Genomic DNA, 22,964 nt, shown 5'->3' on the forward strand with positions numbered 1-22,964 from the left:
CATGCCCAAGGAGAGGTAGCCCTCACGAAGTCCCCCAGAGCCAACTAGAGTGAGGGTTCATGAGAAACATGGAAATGTGGCAGGAAGCTCCTACACCCATCAGGGGACAGCACCCAGAGGGAAGGTGTGAGGGGTGTGCAGGCGTGTATAGGGGTGTGAGAGGTGTGTGAGGGTGTGTAGGGGTGCAGGGGTGTATAGGGGAGGTATGAGTGTGTAGGGGTGTGCAGGGGTATAGGGGTGTGCAGAGGAGGTGTGAGGGGTGTGTAGGGGTGTGTAGTGGTGTGAGGGGTGTGTAGGGGTGTGTAGTGGTGTGAGAGGTGTGTAGGGGTGGGCTGAGCAGCTTATAACCCATGACGTCAGTAGCAGTGACCCTCGTGTACTCACAGGCGGTGACGTGACAGTCCTCGGGGCCACTCCAAAGTCCTGAGGAGGGACACGGGCTTTCAGATCTCTGAAAGTCAAGACGGGAACCACCCATCCAAGAGGTGTGTGTGGGACCCTCCATCGCTGCCCACTGCCCCGGGCAGGCTTCCCCATGGCCGTGCCTCACCACCAAGCCCTGCCTGGGGGCAGAGGAAGCCTCACGAGTGGATCGGGGCCTGCTGCACTACGACCCACCCCGCTGGGCAGCTCCCCCATAGCCGCCTCTGCCTGGGCATGAGGGTGTGCCCGGGCCTGGGTGTCTGATGGAAGACATCCTGGTCAGCCACCCACAACTACCACCTGCACCACGTGGGTTCTACTCCCAAGCAGCAGCCGCTGGGAGAAGGTGTCCTCGCCCCAGTGTTCCCCCAAAAACCAAACAGGTACACAGGTGGGTGAGCTCCTCAACAAGCCCCCTATCCCACCCCATGGCAACATGATCACCCATGGCCCACTCCAGAAAGCACAGTGGGTGCTGGGTCCCCATGCTGACTGGAGCACAGGCCGCCAGCCAGGCTCCTGGAGGCACCAGACCAGCAGAATCCTGCCCTCCTGCAAGGTCAAGAAAGCCTAACTCGTGGCCGTCCACGTGGCCTGGCTCGTGGCTGTCCATCAGGCCGTGCCGTGGCCTTGCTCGTGACTGTCCACAAGGTGGCGCTGCCGCTTCTGATGATAGTGGCATCTATGAGGGCAGGTTCCAACCCCAGCTGCTCTGCTCCCACTGCAGCTCCTGGGAAGGCAGCAGAGAATGGCCCGAGCACCTGGGTCATTCCAGCCACTTGGGTGACCCGGATGGAGCCCTGGGTCCTGTCTTTGGCCTGGCCCAGCCTCAACTGTTGAGGTCAGTAGGAGAGTGAACAAGCGGATGCAAGACCTCTCCCTCCCTGTTGCTCTCTCAACTGGAGAAATCCCGCCCAGGTCCCATGCATGCCCTCCAAAAACCCTGTAATGGTTTGCTTTGTAGCATGCAGAAGCTAAAACTCCCAGTGGCAGGCAACATCATAAGAATAATAATAAAGCAATTATGGCCCTTCTTCTGCCACTGAATAAAAAAAGGCAGCTTGCGGGTGTTCAGAATAACCAGCAGCCAAACGCTGAAGACTGAAGTTCTCTAATCCAGAGGAAAATCCTAAACTCTACCCACTCTTTGCCCTGTGTTGTTCTGGGGGACCCCTAAAGGGGCAGAGCCAACAACGGGCCCATCGCTGCTGAGCATACACAATGGCACCATGTTGTGTGACCAGTTCTTCTCTGTAGGTCTCTCAATGACCAAGTGGCAACTTTCATTGGAAACCAAAACCTAAGGCACTTCACTGACGGTGAGGCCAGACTGCCCACCACTGTGAGGGCAGACAGGCCTGAGTGTGCAAAGCCTGGGAGCCTCCCCAGGGTGCCTCGGACCGGGCAGGCAGTGCCCACGACTTCACACAACTCTTTGAGCTCCTAGATAATGCATGCAGGCCCTGCTGTCACCTCACCACCGAGTGGAGAAACGTACAGATTTTTCTTTTTTTTTTTTTTTGGTCACAGTGACATTTTGGCGCCACATCCTGGGAAGAAAGGCTCTGGCACGAGCAAACAGGGAACAGTGCGATACAACGGGCGCTGGCGTGCTGGCCACACCCCCACTGTTCTGCACCCAAGAACAAACGAACAAAGGCTGTCATTAGCATCCTTTCTTGACCGTTGGAAATGGTCACGCACACACTGCACACGCCACTCTGAGGCCATCTGTGACCGCCATCACCTGGTGTGACAATCCCACAAGCTCTCATGCCCCAAGACACAAATCCAGAGGTGGGCTCAGGGAAAAACCACCATCCTTCCCCACGGGCATGCCACCTGGCCTGAGTCCTTTGGGACAAAACCCACCAGTCCTACACTACCCCGGGGGGTTGGGGGGGTGGAGGACAGCAGGCCCAGGCCCACCAGGAAGCAAGTCAAAAGCTGGCGATCGTGTGGGCAGAGTCCTCAATTTGGACCATAGACCTAGCACCGGGTGGTGACCCCAGGACCCTTCCAAAGAACTACAAGGCCTTCAAGGCAGAGGCCACCGTGCAGACAGGGGCACGGACCTGTCTCTGCATGCTGCTGAGTCACCCTGCAAGGTGAGATCTGCACCCACCCCAGCTGGCCTCCTCTTAGCCCTGAGGTGACTTCAGCAGAACGGTAAACCTTGGGGCCGAGGGGGGGAACACAAAACCCTCTGTGTCCCCGTTTTGCTCAGGCAGCGGTACTTGAGTGTCACCGTGGGATGGCACACCTAGAAAGCACTGAGCCAGGGGCACAGAGATGCACTAAGCAGGTACTGAGCTGCCGAGTACTTCTGTACAGGCTCACACACGGCACCTGCGTGGGCAGGATAACACATAGGGGACTTGTACAAGCCATCTCCACGGCCACCGACGCAGCTCTCGGGGCAGCAAAGGATCCGCAGACTGCCTTCCAATTTGGCTGAGCAGACAAACCAGAGACAATGTCTGATGCGGAAGCAGGAACCCTGTAAACAGAGCCTTCACATCTGATATGCCCAGAGGGACACAGACACAGCCATCTGTGGACGCAGCTCTCCTGTTACCGCGACATCAAATCAGCCTTCAGCCTGTGGCCGGGACGACCGGCTTGATAATCAGCTCCCAAGTTAGATGAAACACTGATCAAAAAAAAAAAGAGCTGTAGCCCTTGCACTTTTGGGGAGAGTCTTGAAGTCTCGGATTCGGCAGCCCATCATTTCTTTACGTTGAAGCCACCGAGGAGCATCAGCCGCCCACAGCATGCCTGCTTCCTGTCCGAGGTTCTGAGACCAGAACTAGGAAGGCGTTCCCGCCCGTTCCTGCGCCCTGAGCTCCTCCAGCTTCTTCTTATAGCGACTTAGGAAGTATTCGTCAGGCTCAACCCCTGCGTTCTTCAGATGTTCCAGAATCTTCTCCAGCCGGGGCACCGACCGGGCGCCCTCAACCCTCCTTGTGTTCAGGTACAGGGTGAACTCCCGGAAATCCAGCAGCTTACACGTGTCCACGGAGCAGATGTTCCTGATGTCACCAGCCCTATCCAGATGTGGGAAAAACACCAGCCCCGACAACCTCTCCAGCTCCTGCAGGCTCACCTGGAACTCCGCTAGCTGCGGCTGGAAGCCAATGGCCTCGTTGGGAATCACGAAGGCCCCCAGGGCCAGGGGCTCGGCAGACGCTGGGCTTCTGCGAGCCAGGATCACCTTATACAGGTGTGAGGGGACGGCCACATTGTCCTGACCGATCACCTAAAAACAAAACAGCCATATTAGGCACGATAACTTTGTTAGTAGTTTCCGAACTTCTCCCATAAAGAGTTATAGGTACATTTCTTTTCTTTTTAAAAAGATTTTAAACGTTTTCATTGGAAAGTCAGATAAACAGAGAGGAGGAGAGACAGAAAGATCTTTCATCCGTTGATTCACTACCCAAGTGGCTGCAATAGCCGGAGCTGAGCCAATCCGAAGCCAGGAGCCCAGATCCTCCTCCATGTCTCCCACATGGGTGCAGGGTCCCAAGACCTTTGGCTGTCCTCAAGTGTTTTCCCAGGCCACAAGCAGGGAGCTGGGCGGGAACTGGAGCTACTGGGATTAGAACCGGCGCCCATATGGGATCCCGGCTTGTGCAAGAGAGGACTTTAGCCACTAGGCTACTGTACTGGGCCCTGTAGACTTAGAGCTATTCCACCTGTCCGAGGGAGCTTAGGCTCAACTCCAAAGACGATCAACTGAAACGGAGCTCCATATTGGGAAGGTAAGTGTCCAAGGGCTCGGGTCACACCCTCTAGGACAAGGCTCTCCTTGGACAGGTGTCCGACGCAGCAGGTGAGCTGCACGCTGGATCAGGGTGCCTGGGCTCCACGCTTAGTTCCTCCGCTTCTGATCTGGCTCAACTCCCTGCCAGCCACGTGGACAATCGGCACTGAGTTCCTGGCACCCGACCGTAGCCAGACCAGCCCCAGCTGCTGTGGGCACTGGGGAGTGAACTGGGAGGGAGGGGATCACTTTATATATGTCTGTTTCTCTCTGTTTTTTAAAGAAAAACTTCAAAAAAGAGGAATGTCACCCTGTCTGTCCTAAGACAAGGGCACACCACGAGTGAGCCCTGACTTACATAAATGGTTTCAATCAAAATGACAGAAAGGAACTAAAATGTCCTCATGGTATTATTGGCACTTCCAGGTCCTCCCCTGCTAAGAGTAGGTTCTCTTTCCGGGATGAGACAGCTTTGGCTACTGCGGATTCCTTGCTGGGAGACAGGGATGAAAGCTACAAAGATGATCTTACCCCCAACGACAGGGTCACTTGACTTGAAGGTAAGCGAGGGGACTGAGACCTGATGGCTTGGAGGGAAGAGGCCGGACGACCTGTATTTGTTAGGTTGACACACACCAGCCTACACGAAAGTCCTGTGTAGGACTTGCTACCACTGAACCATGCTACCCACCACACGACAGTCCATGCGAAAGCTAGGACTGAGGGCCTGTCTGTAGTGCTAGATCCTAGTACCTGCCAGAATGCTGGAACAGGAGATGGGTCACATTAGGCAGGACCATGACACTAACCAGCACACGAGAGAACCAGGTCTAGGGGTAGACTCTGTGGGGAGCTGTGTGGGCCCAACCCTGTAGAAACACAAATCCCGCTGGTGAGCTCAAGAGTTGGGGTGGTGATGGGCTGAGCGAGGTGTGACCATGGAACCTGCCATCACTCACAGGTAAAGGAACCGACAACAGTCTGGGCTGGTGAAGGTAGCAGTACCCGAATGTGCATCCTAAAACAGAGTGTGGGGCGGGCCAGGCCACAATGGTCTCCAGCTCATACAAGGACAAGATGGAAGGGCAGGCTGGGCACTGGCCTAACACCCACTGGCATGTATGAGATCTGGGTCTGGGGGTGGGTCAGCTGGGGGAACTTGGGTCATAACTCTCACGGATGGTCACGTGGTCCAGACCTGAGGGTTGGAAAAGCTGGGCAAAGTAGCTCCAACTGTTGGCTAATGTGTGGGTTAGTTATGAAGGGGGTGGACTGGGCAGGGCCGAGCAAATGTTAGCTTACCAGCAAGAACAGAAATCAGGCTGGTGCCCGGCGCTGTGGCCGAGCAGCTAAATTCCTAGCCTTGAACAGGCCAGGATCCCATACGGGCTTCATGTCCCAGCAGCTCTGCTTCCCATCTAGCTCCCTGCTTGTGGCCTGGGAAAGCAGTCGAGGACGGCCCAAAGCCTTGGGACCCTGCACCCACGTGGGAGACCTGGAACAGGATCTGGGCTCCTGGCTCAGTCCTGGATTGCAGGCATTTGGGGAATAAACCAACAGATTGCAGCTCTTTCTATTCTGCTTCTCCCTCTGTTGGCCACCCTTTCAAATAAATAACAGGGATGAAAGGGATGGGTCGGGTGCATTGTACAGCCAAGTCTATGAAATACAAAGCCCGCAGATGCCACTCCCAGAAGTCATTTATGCAGCCAGGAAAACGAGCATACACTTTAAAGCAAACGCACAGAGCGGGTGAACCTATGAAAGCCCATTCACCCACATAACTCAGAGGCCTCATGCCTCCTGCTGCCACGAATACAGAGCAGAAAAGCTACAAAGTAAACCCAACAGGTGCCTCTGCTGAGGAAGCTAAGCTCACCACAGGAGGGGAGCCAGTGGAAGCTGCGGGAACAAGTGGTGAGATGCACACAGGGCACCAACAACAGCCCCAAGCAGGCAGAAGCTGAAGATCAAACCAGGCATGCGGCTGCTTAAGGCAGGAGCTGAATCAGGCGCCAGAACAAGGGAGTCAACGGGAACATTCCTGGCGCCACCTGGTGGATTTTTCCCATCATTGCAGCACAGTTCCCAGCCTTGGAAACACGTACATGCTTCTATTTCTCCCCTATTCACTGACTTGGTGCCTACAAAGAGTGATTTTCAAAAAATGATTTATGCATTTTTATTGGAAAGGCAGATTTACAGAGAGAGAGAAAGGGATACAGAGAGAAAGCTCTTCCATCTGCTGGTTCACTCCCCAAGTGGCTGCAGTGTCCAGAGCTGAGTTAATCCAAAACCAGGAGCCAGGAGATTCCTCCAGGTCTCCCATGCAGGTGTCGGGTCCCAAGGATTTAGACCATCTTCTACTGCTTTCCCAGGCCACAAGCAGGGAGCTGGAAGGGAACTGGAGCAGTTGGAATACAAACCAGCACCCACATGGGGTCCCAGTGCACACAGGCAAGAATTTAGTCACTAGGCTACTATGCCGGGCCCATAAAGGACGATTTTAAAAAAAGAAAAAAAAGTAACTGGGGCCTGAGAGATGGCTCAATTCTCTAATCTTCCTGTTGCAGGCGCCAGGATCCCGTATGGAGGACGGCCCAAAGCCTTGGAACCCTGCATCCAGGCGGGAGGCCAAGAAGAAGCTCCTGGCTTCTGGCTTCCAAGTGGCTCATCTCCAGCTATTGCAACCATTTGAGAAGTGAACCAGTGGATGGAAGATCTTTCTTCTTGTCTCTTCCCCTCTCTGAAAATCTGCCTTTTCAAAAAAAAAGCAAATAAATCTCAAGAAAAAATAAAATTCAATCCTGGGGTCAGCCACAGTGGCACAGGGGCTAATCCTCCAGTGTGTGCCCTTGGCATCACGTATGGGCACCATTTCGTCTCCCAACTACTCCACTTCCCATCCAGCTCCCTGCTGATAGCCTGGGAAAGTAGCAGAGGATGGCTCAGTTCCTTGGGTCCCTGCACACACGTGGGAGACCTGGAGGAAGCTCCTGGCTCCTGGTTTTCGATCAGCTCAGCTGTGGCCGCTGCGGCCATTTCAAGAATGAACCAGCAGATGGAAGATCTTTCTGTCTGTCCTCTCTGTTAATAGCTGCATTTCAGGGCCCGGCATGGTGGTGCAGTGGTTAAGGTCCTCGCCTTGCACACCTGGGATCCCATATGGGCGCCGGTTCTAATCCTGGCGGCCCCACTTCCCTTCCAGCTCCCTGCCTGTGGCCCGGCAAAGCAGTCGAGGACAGCCCAAAGCTTTGGGACCCTGCACCCGCGTGGGAGACCCGGAAGAGGTTCCTGGATCCTGGCTTCGGATCGGCATAGCATCGACCGTTGCGGTCACTTGGGGAGTGAATCATCAGATGGAAGATCTTCCTCTCTGTCTCTTCTCCTCTCTGTATATCCGCCTTTCCAATAAAGAAAAATAAAAAATAAATCTTTTTAAAAAACTATCTGCATTTCAAATAAAAACAAAATTTTGAGCAAGCCAATCCCACCGTCTTTAGGGCTATCTTCTCTGTGACTCAATCTACACAATAAATTCCTTCCACTTTAGGGGAAATGGGAGGACTTCCAGAAAATGCCCCTAGCGGCTGCTCCGGGACCGAAGCAGAAGAGTGGTTCAGCGATGCACGCCCGGAGACCTGGCCAGGCACCGCCTTTGCGACAAAGCTGCAGTCCCACCCACCTGCTGCTGGCTTCCTTGCTGACAGAACTGGAAGAGACAATCATACCAGGTACCCTCTGAGGTGCCATCAAGATACAGCGACAAGGGGCCCAGCGGCGTGGCCTAGAGGCTAAAGTCCTCACCCTGAACGCACCTGCCGGGATCCCATATGGGCACCGGTTCTAATCCCAGCAGCTCCACTTCCCATCCAGCTCCCTGCCTGTGGCCTGGGAAAGCAGTCAAGGATGGCCTAAAGCCTCAGGACCCTGCACCCGTGTGGGAGACCTGGAAGAAGTTCCTGGATCCCGGCTTCAGATCGGTATAGCATCGGCCGTTGTGCTCACTTGGGGAGTGAATCATCGGACAGAAGATATTCCTCTCTGTCTCTCCTCCTCTCTGTATGTCTGACTTTCCAATTTTAAAAAATACAGCGATGTGTCCGTTAAAGGAAATGGAGAGGACCCCCAGAGTAGCAGGTGTTACTCAAGCTGCACCTGGCATATGGAAATAGAAACACAGAATGGGCAAGACTGGGTCAGCCACAGGTCAGCAACAAGGCTGCCAGAAAAGGCAAGTTGGGTGCCAATGACACCCCAAACCAACGCTCAAGGGTTTCATGTGAACCAAGTCTCGCTGCTGCAAGAAAAATGGGGAGTCAACTAGAAATGACGATAACCATGCCACAGTGACGAGCCAGCGCTCAGCTGGGACACCAAGGTGGTCCTTTCTCAGGATGCCCACAGCAGCTGCCCTCCACCCAGGACATCAGCACTTGCCACCATGCCAGTGCCCACAGCCAGCCGCGTCAGGGCCCAGAAACAGTGCCCACGCATGCCCACACAAAACGCCCTCTGAAGTGCCACACAGTCATGGCGCCGCTGATGGCCACTGCGCAGCGAGCCTTCCAAAATCAAGACAGGCAGGTTTGGTTACATTCCCTTGGTCAGACAAGAAACTCCCAAAATAAAGGTGCTGGGACTCAGAGACCAAGCCCTTATCAAGCCAAGCCAATCAGGTGGAAGGGTAGAAACCACACCCAAGGGAGGAGGGCAAGGGGACACGGTTGGCCCTGCGAAGCCGCAGCAGCCCAGCTGGTGCTCGTCCCAGGGAGCAGCACTGGTCACAAAGGGCCCTATGCTGCAGGATGGAGCTCAGTGGACCACGCGCCATCCTCCCGACCTAAAGCTCTCAGGGGCAGTAAAACAGTAAGTTATTTTTCATTTAAAGCAAATAACGAAATGAACAAAAGCTTTTTGCTAATATGAAACAAGATATTTTTTATGAAAAAAAAAAATCTTCTAGATTTTACTAGCTGTTACTCCAGCTGCTCCATTTCCATCCTGCTACCTGCTAACGCAACAAGGAAAAGTAACAGAAGATGACCCAGGTGCTTGGGACCCTGTCACTTATGGGGGAGACAAGGGTCAGGCCCCTGGCTTTAGCTGGCCCAGCTCCAACCATCATGGTCATGTGAGGAAGTAAGTCAGTGGATGGAAGATCTCCCTGTGTCCTTGAACACGCCAGCATCCCATGTGGGCGCCGGTTCTAATCCCGGCAGCTCCACTTCCCATCCAGCTTCATACTTGTGGCCTGGGAAAGCAGTCGCGGATGGCCCAAAGCTTTGGGACCCTGCACCCACGTGGGACACCCAGAAGAAGTTCCTGGATCCTGGCTTCGGATCGGCATAGCATCGGCCATTGCGGTCACTTGGAGAGTGAATCATCGGACGGAAGATCTTCTCTGTCTCTCCTCCTCTCTGTATATCTGACCTTCCAATAAATAAATAAATCTTAAAAAAAAATCAATAGGGTTCGGCACAGTGGCCTAGCAGCTAAAGTCCTCACCTTGAACACACCGGGATCCCATATGGGTGCCGGTTCTAATCCTGGCAGCCCTGCTTTCCATCCAGCTCCCTGCTAGTGGCCTCGGAAAGCAGTCAAGGACGGCCCAAAGCCTTGGGACCCTGCACCCACGTGGGAGACCTGGAAGAGCTCCTGGCTCCTGGCTTCGGATCAGCACAGCTCTGGCCATTTCAGTCGCTTGGGGAATGAATCATTGGATGGAAGATCTTTCTCACTGTCTCTCCTCCTCTCTATATCTGACTTTGCAATAAAAATAAATAAATCTTTTATTAAAAAACCAATAAATGGTACTGGCTTGGTGGCTCACAGACGAATCCTCCACCTGCAAGTGCCATCAACCCTTATGGGTACCAGTTATTCCACCTCTCATCCAGCTCCATGAGAATGTGCTGGGGGAAGGCAGCAGAAGACGGCCCGAGTTCTTGGGCCTCTGAACTCATGTGGGGGGACCGGGAAGAAGCTCCTGGCTCCCAAGCTTGGATCAACTCAGCTGTAGCTATTGCGGTCATTTGCAGAGTGAATCATTGGACAGAAGATCTTTTCATCTCCTTTGGTTTTCAAACAACAAGAATTTCTTAAAATAAATCAAAAAATTGCTCGCTGCCACTTCATGCCTCAGGATGGATGGGGCCAGATTCTCACTTTCTTCGCCTCTCAGGAGTTAGCTGGAGGGCGCGCACAGGTGCAAGGCGCGCACAGGTGCAGGGCGCGCACAGGTGCAGGGCGCGCACAGGTGCAAGGCGCGCACAGGTGCAGGGCGCGCACAGGTGCAGGGCGCGCACAGGTGCAAGGCGCGCACAGGTGCACTGAGCACTGGGTGGCTCCCCAGCCGGCACCCTCAGCTTCGTCCTGAGCTGCCTGCACCGGGCAAGCACGTGGGTAACCTCAGCTGGGACAAGAGGGGGGAGGGGGTGACTGTGATCACAGTTGTCAGATGACTCACTTGTAATCAGATCAGTGCCACGAGCCCCCCTGGGTGCTGCAGCTCCGCGATGTCTCCCACGGCTTCTAACAGACATTTCTGCCCGGCTCTGGGAATCCTCCTCGTGGCCCACTTTCTGCTCTGTTGTCTGCACGCTGACAGGTATCCCCGCCCAGCCCTCTGTCCGTGCTGCCTTCCACCTGCTGGCTGGAAGCGCCATAGGTAGGAGTCCATCTGTCTCTTTACCGCAGACGTCCGAGGGCCTCAAAGCACCAGCCAGGAAGGAGTGGAAATGGTCACAAAAGCCAGACGAACCCCTGTCTGGAACTGCTCTTTGAGCCTTACTAGTTCTTGCAGCTTGCCCCTGCCGTCTCTGAGCTGCAATTTCCTTATCAGTAAGAGAGGACAGCATTTAAGTGCCATAGTGCCTTAAGTTCTCTAAGTGCCGCAGTAAGGCCTGAGACAGCATCTTATTTTTTAAATTCTGCCTCCTGTCCACAGCCATCAGAAAACACCATTCATTGGCTCTCTGTCTCCACACACAAAAGTGGAATCAGAAGGTGAGTTTGGTGCCATAAAATGTTGGGGAAGGCTGCTACACTGGTTCTGTAGGCACCTTCAAGTGCCAGGATCCCACATGGGCACTGATGTCCATCCTGGTGGCTCCCTTTCTGATCCAGCTTCCTGCTTGTGGTCCATGAGGACAGCTGGGGATGGTCCAAGTCCTCAGGACGCTGCACCCATGTGGGAGACCTGGAAGAAGCTCCTGGCTCCTGGCTTCGGATCATCTCAGCTCCAGCCGTTGTGGCCATTTGGAGAGTGAACCAGAGGATGGAAGATCCGTCCCGCTCTTTCTCTCTGTAAAAATCTGCCTTTCCAATCAAAATGAATCCATCTAGTAAAAACAGGTGTTATTTTTTTAAAATCCATATATCTGAAGCATCTTTTAAAACAATCATGGAGATTGTCTATGATGAAAAAGTTGCATGTGAATTTCAAAAACTGGTTTTAGCCAAAGTGAGACTCAGCTTTTATCTGTTTCTCCATGAACTTTTTAAGCACCTTTTATTGATGCTTCACTGCCCAGAAAAAAAAAATATATATATATATATATTCCATTTTCTTTGGGTACATTCTCCTGAAATGAGGCTCAGCGTTTGGCTGTGAGCAAGCAGCAGACGGCGCGTGGCAGGATCTAGGAAACCAAGGCCTCTCCCAGCATTTTGGCCTGCCCCTCCTAACTGCAAGGCTTTCCCTTGGGAACAGGGACGCACAATTCAGTTTGTTCCCTAAGAAGAACAGCCTGATCTGCACCGCTGGGCAACGCCGTGCCCTTCTCGCGCTCTCCCTGCAGGGTATCCCTCAGCCACACTGGTCTCATTAAAGCTGCCTGCTTCTCCTGCAAGGATGCCCACGCTGCCCAACAGCAGGCTTTGCAGCTGCCATTCCAGGTCTTTACCGCCGGAGCCCAACCCTGGACGAACACCGCAGCTTACCGCTCCTCAGCACCCGCCCCCATCAAGCTTTTCTCCTCCACCTGCTGAGCCACGCCTCGCGTGTCTGTTTTCCTTGTCCAAATGCATGCAGGTTGGTCACCACGTACATGTGTGCACGCAAAGAAAACTGGGTGGCAAGAATTTCAGTTTTGCCATTTCGGTGACTAACAATGACGTGCGTGGGAAAGCAGCGGGAGAGGGCCTGAGTGCTTGGAGCCCCGCCACCCACATGGGAGACCCCTGTGGAACTGAGACTTCTGCCAACAGCAAGGCCCAGCTTAGACTGTTGCTGCTCTTTCGGGAGAGAACCATCACACAGTTCGTATTTCTCTCAAAACTGCTTCCCAAATAAATAAGTCTTTAAAAATAACTAGGGCCTGGCACAATAGCCTAGTGGCTAAACCCTCACCGTGCATCTGTTGGGATCCCATGTGGGTGCTGGTTCATATCCCAGCTGCTCCGCTTCCCATCCAGCTCCCTGCCTGTGGCCTGGGAAAGCAGCGGAGGACGGCCCAAAGCCTTGGGATCCTGCACCCGCATGGGCGACCTGGAAGAGGCTCCTGGCTTCGGATCAGCTCAGCTCGGGCCATTGTGACTGCCTGGGAAGTGAACCAGTGGATGGAAGATCTTCTTTGTATTTCCTTCTCCCTATATATCTGCCTTTCCAATCAAAATATAAATGTTGGGCCCAGCGGCGTGGCCTAGCAGCTAAAGTCCTTGCCTTGAAGGCAGCCGGATCCCATATGGGCGCCGGTTCTAACCCCCAGCATCTCCACTTCCCATCCAGCTCCCTGCTTGTGGCCTGGGAAAGCAGCGGAGGACGGCCCAAAGCCTTGGGATCCTGCACCCGCATGGGCGACCTGGAAGAGGCTTCCTGGTTCCCGGCTTCGGATCGGCATAGCATCGGCCGTTGCGCTCACTTGGGGAGTGAATCATCGGACGGATCTTCTCTCTGTCTCTCCTCCTCTCTGTATATCTGACTCTGTAATAAAAATAAATAAAATCTTTAAAAATATATATATATATGTTTAAAAATATAGATAAGTAAATAAACATTAAATAGGCCATTTTGATGGCCTCTCCAGGAACACGGACCCCTCTTACAGCCCCGAGTCTAACAGTCTACTCCCCTGCCCACCCCAGCCTACACAGCCCCTTCTCAAAACACAGGAACTCCGGCGCTCCTGACTGCGAGCCGCTGAAGACAACAGAATCTCTCCGCCCACTATGACAGGCTAAACACAAACGTGATGAACACACTTGACAAGCTAAAGCACAGAACAGGCACTCAAGAATCAACCCGTCACCCCGATCTTGGTTTCGAAATATCCATCCCCACTAAAAGGAAACGGGGTGGCCCCTTGGAGGAGCCAGGAATACGCTCTCACAGAAAAAGCTGTAAATGCCTTAAAAAGCCAGCTACGAGTCCAAAGGCCACGGGAGACAAACGGGAAGGGATGCCCACTGGTCCAGCCTGAGGCGAGCGGAGCCGTAAAAGGAACCATCACAGTAAACTGATTACAGCTCACTGAGACAAATTAAGAACCCATCGGAGTCACACCAGAAACAAATTAGAAGGAAAAGCTCTCACAGTGGAATCTCCACAAATATATTCAGAAGGATTGAGAAGTGGGAACTCGGGGCTGGCTCCGTGGTGCAGAGGGTTAAGCTGCGACTTTCGGTGTCCCAGCTGCTCTGCTTCCAATCCAGTTTCCTGCTGCTAATATACCTGGGGAGGCAAGGCAGATGGCCCAGCTACCCTCATGCAGACCTCACTGCGCTCCTGGCTCCTGGTTTGGGCCATTTGGGGAGTGAGACGGCAATGGAGGGTGTGTGTGTGTGTGTGAGTGAGAGAGAGAGGGAAGAGAGAGAATCTAATTTTTAAATAAAATCTTTTAAAAATTAGGAAAGCATTTACTTTAGACAAGAGGTATCCATTTAATGCTAAAACTACTGGATGAAAGTTTGAACACTTACACGACCCCCATTCATTTCAAGGGTGGAAAAGGCAAAAAAAAAAACAAAAAAAAAAACCTGGCCGACTCAGCTTACCAAAGTAAGTAGAATTAACATCCGTAGCACAGAGACGCCTGCCTCCTGCAACGATGCATCGATGCATCGAAGGCACAAGAACGCTTCCGTGGGATTCTGCCCAATTGACCCTGAGGGACCAAGACGACCCCGGTGAAGGGCTGCGCTGTTCCAAAACATCGAGGGTGCAAGCCAGAACTGTGGCCACTTGTGATGCCAGAGCCCCAGTTCACTTCTAATATGTCTGGAGAAACAGCGGAAGGCGGTCCACGAGCTCGGGTCCCGCATTCACGCAGCAGATGGAGAGGAAGTTCCAGATTCCTAGTTTCGACCTGGCCCAGCCCTGGCAAATGAAACCATGTGGGCAGTGAGCCAGCCGATGGTAAATCAATCCTTCTCTCTCTTAACTCTAACTCTGCTTTTAAATTTAAAAACAACAACAACTTTTTAAAGAAAATAATACCACTAAAGACAAAACAATTGAGGGCTTATTTTAAAATAAAAGAGATGGGCCCAACGCGATGGCGCAGTGGTTAAGGTCCTTGCCTTGCACACCTGGGATCCCATATGGGCGCCGGTTCTAATCCCGGCCGCTCCACTTCCCGTCCAGCTCCCTGCCTGTGGCCCGGGAAGGCAGCAGAGGACGGCCCAAAGCCTTGGGACCCTGCACCCGCGTGGGAGACCCAGAAGTTCCTGGATCCTGGCTTCGGATCGGCATAGCATCGGCCGTTGCGCTCACTTGGGGAGTGAATCATCAGACAGAAGATCTTCCTCTCTGTCTCTCCTCTCTGTCTATCCACCTTTCCAATAAAAAGAAAATAAATCCTAAAATAAAATAAAATAAAAGAGATGGCTCCTGAACAAAACGCATTAGTCAGGGAAAGGCCTGTATAAGGGACATTACTGGGGCATGCAGTGAAATCTGCCACGGACTGTAAGGAACAGAATAACCTCATATGCTGAATTTCAAAACTGTCGTTTAATAATGTGAGTGTGACATAGTTAGGAGAAAGGGAGAAACCTTTGCAACTAACTCTCAACTGGCTCGTTCTCTGCCAAGTTCAAACACAGCAAAGCAGTCAACTAACAGAGAAAAAAGGGAAGTTCTTGGTATTGTTCTTAAAACATCTTTATGAAGTTTTATAAGATAATTTCCATGTAACACATTTAAAAATACCCTCCTCTCTTTTTTTTTTAAAGATTCATTTATTTTTATTGGAAAGTCAGATATACAGAGAGGAAGAGAGACAGAGAGGAAGATCTTCCATCTGCTGATTCACTCCCCAAGTGGCCGCAACGGCTGGTGCTGTGCCAACCCGAAGCCAGGAGCCAGGAGCTCTTCCAGGTCTCCCACACGGGTGCAGGGTTCCAAGGCTTTGGGCCATCCTCGACTGCTTTCCCAGGCCACAAGCAGGGAGCTGGATGGGAAGTGGAGCTGCCGGGATTAGAACCAGCACCCATATGGGATCCCGGCAGGTGCGTTCAGGGTGAGGACATTAGCCGCTAGGCCATGCCACTGGGCCCCAAAATACCCTCCTTTTACAAAAAAAACGGGGGGCACCACAATTGGATGAATGAAAAGGGAAGTGAACTTCCAAAGGCAGCCTGAGTGCAAGGTTTCACTTCTCTGCTCCAATTTAACAAATGTGCATGTATACACACCAAATGTACATGCATACAAACACACACACACACACACACACGGAAATGTATGTTACATATGTCTCTGCAGAAACAGAACAGCAGCACCAAAACAGCAGCGCTGTGCAAGTTCTACAGCCGCCAGCATCAGCGGACTACACGCAGTCATGAACTTCCAGAAGACGAGAAACAGCTGTGATGACGCTGCTGGCTAAACAAGAGAAGGGAGCGGGCCTTGGGATGCACAGGCCTAAGCCGACACCTGAGACTTGCCAGAACCCCACGTGGGCGCTGGTTCGTGCTCCAGCTCCGCTTCCGGTGCAACTCCCTGCTAAAGTACCCGGGACAGCAGCAGAGGGTGGGACCGCCGCCACCCACGTGGAAGGCCCAGAAGTGTCTGGCTTCTGCTTGGCCCCGGCCCTGCTGTGGCTGAAGGCTTCTCTGTGCATCTCTCCCTCTCCACGTATCGCTCTGCCTTCAAGTAGACATCATCTTTTTAAAAAATTAGAAACAACACAAACCCAGTTTCCCTCGTGGCTTCCCTGATTGGTCAGCTGCTTCTCCTCTGTGCTCACCCTGCTGCAGTCACAGCGAGAGGGGCACTGTGCCCTGGAAGTGCCAAGCTCGGGCTTCCCCTCCTGCTGCCCACACCCCCTCCAGTGGGGAACCCTTCCACGTGGCTTGCCTCTTCACTGCTCCTTGGCTTCTGCTCCTGGCTCTTCCCTATTCCCTCTACAACCCTCTGCCACACTTTTCTCTTTCCATGTGGCATGTTTCTCCGCCCTCAGGTAAGTTCCAGGCAGGTAAGGTACACTCCGTCTACCTTGTGAACTGCTGGATCTGTGTCGCCCGGCACCGTAGCAGGTACTCAACGGAAGCATCCTTGATAGTTGGTTGGGCCAAAGTGAGGGAAGCAAAGGGGGGGGGGGAAGGAGCAATCCAACTTGGAACAGAAAGTCGCACAGCTGCAAGAATGTTTTCAAGAAGAAACAAAGGCGCACCCACAGTGTCACCTGACCGGAAGCAGCTGCAGGAGTGGGCGTGTCGCTCCCTGTGCTGGGCACCGCTGTCTTTAGCTGCACGCCTCAGGCCCTCTGTGTTGGATGGAACTTCTCAAGCCACACAGACTTACTGATACAGAATTGAATCTACTTCCTTCCGAGTCCAGATAGGCTCTTCATGCAGTCACAGCACTGCACATGTTGGTTTCGTGTTAACCAGGTCCCACGTTCTAAGCTCGGGGACCCAACAAGGGCTAGAGAGAAAATCAAACAGGGAACGGGCGGTGGCGCCTGCAGTAAGTTGAAGAGCTCGTGCCCAAGCCAAGAAGGCCGATGCCCTCGTCGAGCGGATCCCTACCTACGGGAACGCGAGGATGCTTCCAACTACTGTAGGAAAATGAAACGGAAGGGCAACTCTGTTTTGGTGCAAAAAGTTCTGAAATTCATACACTTTTCCCATAACACATTTTCCATGAATTTTCTGTCGATTTCTCATATGTGTGATTTTCCAAAATCTTTAATACCAAAACAAACTTATTTCTTAATTCCATTTGTAACATATATTATAATATGCCAAGAGTGATTAATACACGAGAATTTTTACAGTTGCTATAATCTCTATGCATACTGTCCCAATTATTAACTATTACCAACTAACTCAAACCAGTACTTTGTATAAGGCAAAGAAAACATCTTTATGGGTTGGACACACCATGCCTGAGGCTCTATCATTAATAAAACTAACTAAAAAGAATCCTATACTAAATTACAGTAAGTGAACATGAATGTAAATGCTTTAAGTTTTTACAATACGGGCCCGGACAAGTAGCCTAGTGGCTAAAGTCCTCGCTTTGCATGCGCTGGGATCCCATACGGGCACTGGTTCGTGTCGTCTTCCCATCCAGCTCCCTGCCTGTGGCCTGGGAAAGCAGTCGAGGACGGACCAAAGCCTTGGTACCCTGTACCTGCTTGGGAGACCCGGAGAAGGATCCTGGCTCCTGGCTTTGAATCAGTTCAGCTCAGGCTGCTTGGGGAGTGAACCCATAGACAAAAGCTCTTTCTCTCTGTCTCTCCTCCGCTCTGTTACCTGCCTTTCCAATGAAAATAAATACATCTTTTAAAAAAGCTTTGGAAATATGTAAGTGATGGATCACAAAGGTTTGTGGATACAGCATAAAGTTAATCAACAGAAGTGAATACAGTAAAGTGACTAAGCGACTTTATACATTTCAAAGGAACTAAGTCAAAGTGCGAATGTGTAATTTACACTGACCATTCTGAGGAACAGCAACAACCATCAGAGGGCCTGGGAAGTGGGACAGTTGGACTGGGACGGCAGCAGGCTGCACCTGTTCATCTGGTATCCTCTCACACTGTCCAATGTCATGATGCTCCCAGATTCTTTCACAGTCGCATCTTGAAATTTAACATTTGGGCCCAGTACAGTAGCCCAAATGTTAAATTAGTAGAGGACGACCCAAAGCCTTAGGACCCTGAACCTGCGTGGGAGACCCGCAGGAGGCTCCTGGCTCCTGGCTTCAGGTCAGCTCAGCTCCAGCCATTGCGGCCACTTGGGGAGTGAACCAGCGGATGGAAGCGCTTTCTCTCTGTCACTCCTTCTCTCTGTATATCTGCTTTTCCAATAGAAATTCATACATCTGTAATATCAATAAATAAAAATAAAATGTTCAAGTTTAAATTTGAGGTTCGTAATTTGGCATCCCATACAGCCTCAACGTCACGAGGGAAAGAAAACATTCTCATTAAACTATGTTTAACGTAATTATCTAGTTCCGTAAATTCTACACAATGGCTGCTTCTAAAAGCTCAATGAAAACAGAATTAAAACATCTTGAAATCCATATACGTAAACTATCTTTACGTAAAAGTTTACGGAAAATGAGTAATATGAATTATGCATAAATTGCAAATTTTTCCATAAACTGAAGTAACCTTGTATAATTCATGAAAAATGGTTTGGAAAGCATTCTCTCTCTCTAGAATACTATAAAAATAGTACTTTAAAGTTAAGGAAAGCACTTAATCTCTCATACAGACAGGAAGGATAAAAGAGCCCAGAGACTTAGAAATGACAGGCTTCCGAGCATGCGCACCAAAGAACCCACAAAACACCGTGACTTTTAATTTTTAAAAATATTTATCTATGTTTGCATTTATTTTGAAAAAAGAGGAATACAGGAAAGAAATACAAACTTTCTACTCAGGGCCTGGCACAGTAGCCTAGTGGCTGAAGTCCTCACCTTGCCTCCCCCAGCATCCCATATAGGCATGAGTTCATGTCCTGGCTGCTCCACTTCCCATCCAGTTCCTTGCTTGTGGCCTGGGAAAGCAGCAGAGGACAGCCCAGGGTCCCTCTGGGACCCTGTACCGTGTTAGGAGATCCAGAAAAAGCTCCTGGCTCCTAGCTTTGGATTGACTCAGCTCCAGTCATTGCAACCACTTGGTGAGTAAAGCAGCGGGCAGAAGATTTTTCTCTCTGTCTCTCCTCCTCTCTATCTGACTTTCCACTAAAAAATAAAAAAACTTTCAAAAAGACCTTTCCACTCATTAGTTTACTCTCCAAATGTTCCATCAGTCAGGGTTGGGTTAGGCCAGCCAGGAAGCCCAGATTCCATTCAGATTTCCCACACAGCTGGCAGAGGCCCAACTGCCAGGGCCCCAGGAAGTACCTAACAGGAAGCTGTAATGGAGGCCAGGGCCCCAGGAAGTGCCTAAGAGGAAGCTGTAATGGAGGCCAGGGCCCCAGGAAGTGCCTCGGCAGGAAGCTGCAATGGAGGCTTGAGTTGGGACTTGAACCCAGGCTTTAAACCATGGGATGCAAGGATCCCCAGTTGTGGCTTTACAGCTGGGCCGAAACACTTGGCTCCCCACTTTTCAATTCATAATGGAACAATACTAGCTAATATGGCTAACTATCAGTCAGCATGTCAACAATGATTCTAATAACCCAATGAGTTAAATACCCAAATTTTACAGGAAAAAAATTAAATCTGAAAGAAGATAGGTCATTACCCTAGGGCCACATACATCCAAACCTCCAAGCAAAGAACCAAACAAAGAACTAACATAAAACAGATGCTTTCAAGAGCATAACCACCTGTCATTCCTACTCAGAAGTAAAGGTATATGGGCCAGAACAATGGCTCAATTGGCTAATCCTCCACCTCCAAGACCAGCATCCCATATGGGTGCCAGTTTGTGTCCCAGCTACTCAACTTCATGTCCAGCTCCCTCCTTATGGCCTGAGAAAGCAGCAGAAGACGCTTGAAGGCCTTGGGACCCTGCACCAACATGAGAGACCTGAAGAAGCTCATTGCTCCCGGCTTCGGATTAGCTCAACTCCAGCCTTTGCAGCCCATTTGGGGAGTGACCCAGAGGATACAGATCTTTCTCTTTGTCTATTCTCTCCATCCATCAGCCTTTCCAACAAAAATAAAATGAATCTTTAGGGGAAAAAAATTAAAGTAGAGGGGTCAGCACAGTGGCTTAGTAAGTTAAGCCTTAACCCGCAACACCAGCATGCCATTGGGTGCCAGTTTGAGTCCCAGCTGTTCTACTTCCCATCTAGCTCCCTGCTACAGCCTGGGAAAGCAGCAGATGGCTCAGGCCCCTGGGCCTCTGCACCCATGTGGGAGATCCAGAAGAAGCTCCTGGCTCCCAGTTTCTTATGGGCTCAGCTCTGGCCATTGTGGCCATTTGGGGAGTGAAGCAGCAGATGGAAGACCACTGTCTCTGTCTCTCCTTCTATCTGTAAATCTGCCTCTCAAATAAAAAGTGAATAAATATATTTTTTAAAAGGAATGGTAATACACTCCCCGCAAGGCACCAGGATTTCTGCAGTGGCTAGTTAATTGTGGGATAAGATCGCTACTAACGTTAGCACGCTTTCCTAAGCAGAAGCATGTCAGGGAGGTTATCTGGTCCTCCAGTAAGAAGCTCGCTAAGACACCTGCCGTGTCTTAGATGCAGTTCAGATGTCCACGTCCCGTGTCGGAGTACCTGACTGCACAGCCAACTCCTGCTGCTGACAGCAGCTTTCTGAATTGTAGACCCTAGAAAGTAGCAGTGATGGCTCAAGGGATGAGTGGATTGAATCCCTGGCTCTCCGCCCTAGCTCAAGACTGCTGCCGATAACCCGAGGAGTGAACCAAAGGATGAGAGGCCTCAGTCCCTCTGTTTCTCAAATAAAATCAAAATTTTAGGTAGAAGATGTATCTTCTATGAAAGCATAGATGAAGATATAACATATCTTCTAAGAAAGGGCATCTAATATCCTTCCATGATTCCTCCAGACTGCGCTTCATTTAAAAAAAAAAAAAAAGATTTTTTTAAAATTTGCATTTGAAAGGCAGAGTTAGAGGAAGAGAAAGAGACAGAGAGAAGATCTTCCATTTGCTGGTTCACTCTCCAAATGGCTGCAACAGGAGCGCTAGGCCAGTCCAAAGGCAGTTGCCAGGAGCTTCTTCTGGCTTCCCACATGGGTACAAGAGCCCAGGGACCTAAGCCAGCCTCCTCTGCATTCCCAGGCCATGAGCAGGAAGCTGGATTGGAAACAGAGCCACCGAGACTTGAACTGGTGCCTACTGGAGACGCTGGTGCCACAAGCAGAGGCTTCACCTGCCCCATAGTGTCCCAAGTTTCCAGATTTGTTTCCTGAGAGCAGAGACAAGCACTGACATCACCACGGAATAACGTCCAAAATCAGGGAACGACACACTCACAAATCCCCCACACGCACCAGCTCCCCCCCAGGACACGGTCATCAGCCATTCTGCTCTTCTGATCTAGGATCCCAGCGCTAAGATTATGCTGTGCTTTTCCTCTGTGACTAGTTCGTCTCCATCCAACCCCGGACAGCTCTGTCTTTCAGGACATGAACATTCGCGTAAGGTGCAGTCCGCCTGGTATTTCTCCATGTTGAGATTCGATCTTACACTCTTTGGGTAGAAATGCCAGAGACGTGATGTTTCATCCCTCTCAGGGCATCTCACCAAACGTGTAGAACACAGTGAGTCTCTCTCCTTACTGGCAAGGTGAACTTGGAGCGTGTGGTTAAGGGAGTGTTTTCAATTAAGGTCATCATTTCTCACCACGTGATGAATAAATTGCAAGGCTGCACCTTTAAGTTATATAAATGATCTGGTTCTTGCAACGCTGCCGTTTGTAATTTTCAGCACCCTCTTGCCTGAACCACTTTGACTGTCATAGCTGCAAAACCAATTTGAGCTTTCATCCTTGCAAATGCGTTCGTTGACATCCTATGGTAAGCACCATGTCCGTACACCATATGTATTTACTCGTTAAGATCACGGATTCTCACGCCATCGGTTTAGAATCCATCCCATTTCGACGCTTAAACAGCCGCTGGTGCCTGGACGCTCCCTTCAGCTGACTGCCATGTCTGCTTTTAATGTCACCACGTGGTTGGCACTTCCTTACTTTCTGGCACAATCTGTTCTCTTGAAAACAGCATTGGAATCAGCCAGTTCTCTCTCTACTGTTTTTTGTAAATCAAGGCCTGCCGAAGGTGGGGTGGAGGTGTTGGCTAAATGGGAAAGATGCTGCTTGGAACGCCTGCATCCCACAGTGGAGGACCTGGACAGAGTCCCAGCCCCTCCATCTCCAACCCAGCTTTCTGCTGAGCTGCACCATGGGAGCCTGCAGGAAATGGCTCAAACAGCTGGATCTCTGTCACACACATGGGAGCCCTGGATCAAGTTCCAGACTCCTGGCTTCACCCTGGCCCAGTCCTGGTTGTTCCAAGTATTTAGGGAGTGAGCCAGCAGACATATTAAAGATATCTATCTCTACCTTTCAAATAAAGTGAAAGGGGAAGAAAAAGAGGGGCTGGCACCAAGCCATAGATTAAGCTTCTGCTTGTGCTGCCAGCTCCCCATAAAGGCACTGGTTCAAATCCTGGCTGCTCCACTTCCTGACCAGCTCCCTGCTAATGTGCCTGGGAATGCGACACAGGATGGCTTAAGTCCTTGAGCCCTTATACCCCTGGCTCCTCCTGGCTTTGGACCAGCCCAGCTCTGGCTGTAGTGGCTATCTGAGGAGTGAACCAGCAGATGGAAGATCTCTCTCTCTCTCTCATCTCTTCCTTCTCTAACCCTGCCTTTCAGATAAAAATAAAT

The 22,964-nt window shown here is 51.3% G+C and overlaps 1 protein-coding gene across 2 annotated transcripts in view; it reads right to left on the bottom strand.

The window, feature by feature from the left end:
* Window positions 1-313: 313 nt before the first annotated feature.
* The window catches only part of EXOG (exo/endonuclease G), a 39,556-nt gene continuing 16,905 nt past the window's right edge, over window positions 314-22,964 (bottom strand). For both annotated transcript variants that reach the window (XM_040964826.1, XM_040964818.1), the window contains one exon: window positions 314-3,682. In XM_040964826.1, the coding sequence (XP_040820760.1) occupies window positions 3,233-3,682 (450 nt within the window). In that variant the 3' untranslated portion in view covers window positions 314-3,232. The remainder of the gene's footprint in view (window positions 3,683-22,964) is intronic.

This window comes from Ochotona curzoniae, unplaced genomic scaffold (assembly GCF_017591425.1).
Source record: "Ochotona curzoniae isolate NIBS_2020 unplaced genomic scaffold, NIBS_Ocur_1.0 contig_1302, whole genome shotgun sequence".
In the NCBI taxonomy this organism is placed as follows: Eukaryota; Metazoa; Chordata; class Mammalia; order Lagomorpha; family Ochotonidae; genus Ochotona; species Ochotona curzoniae.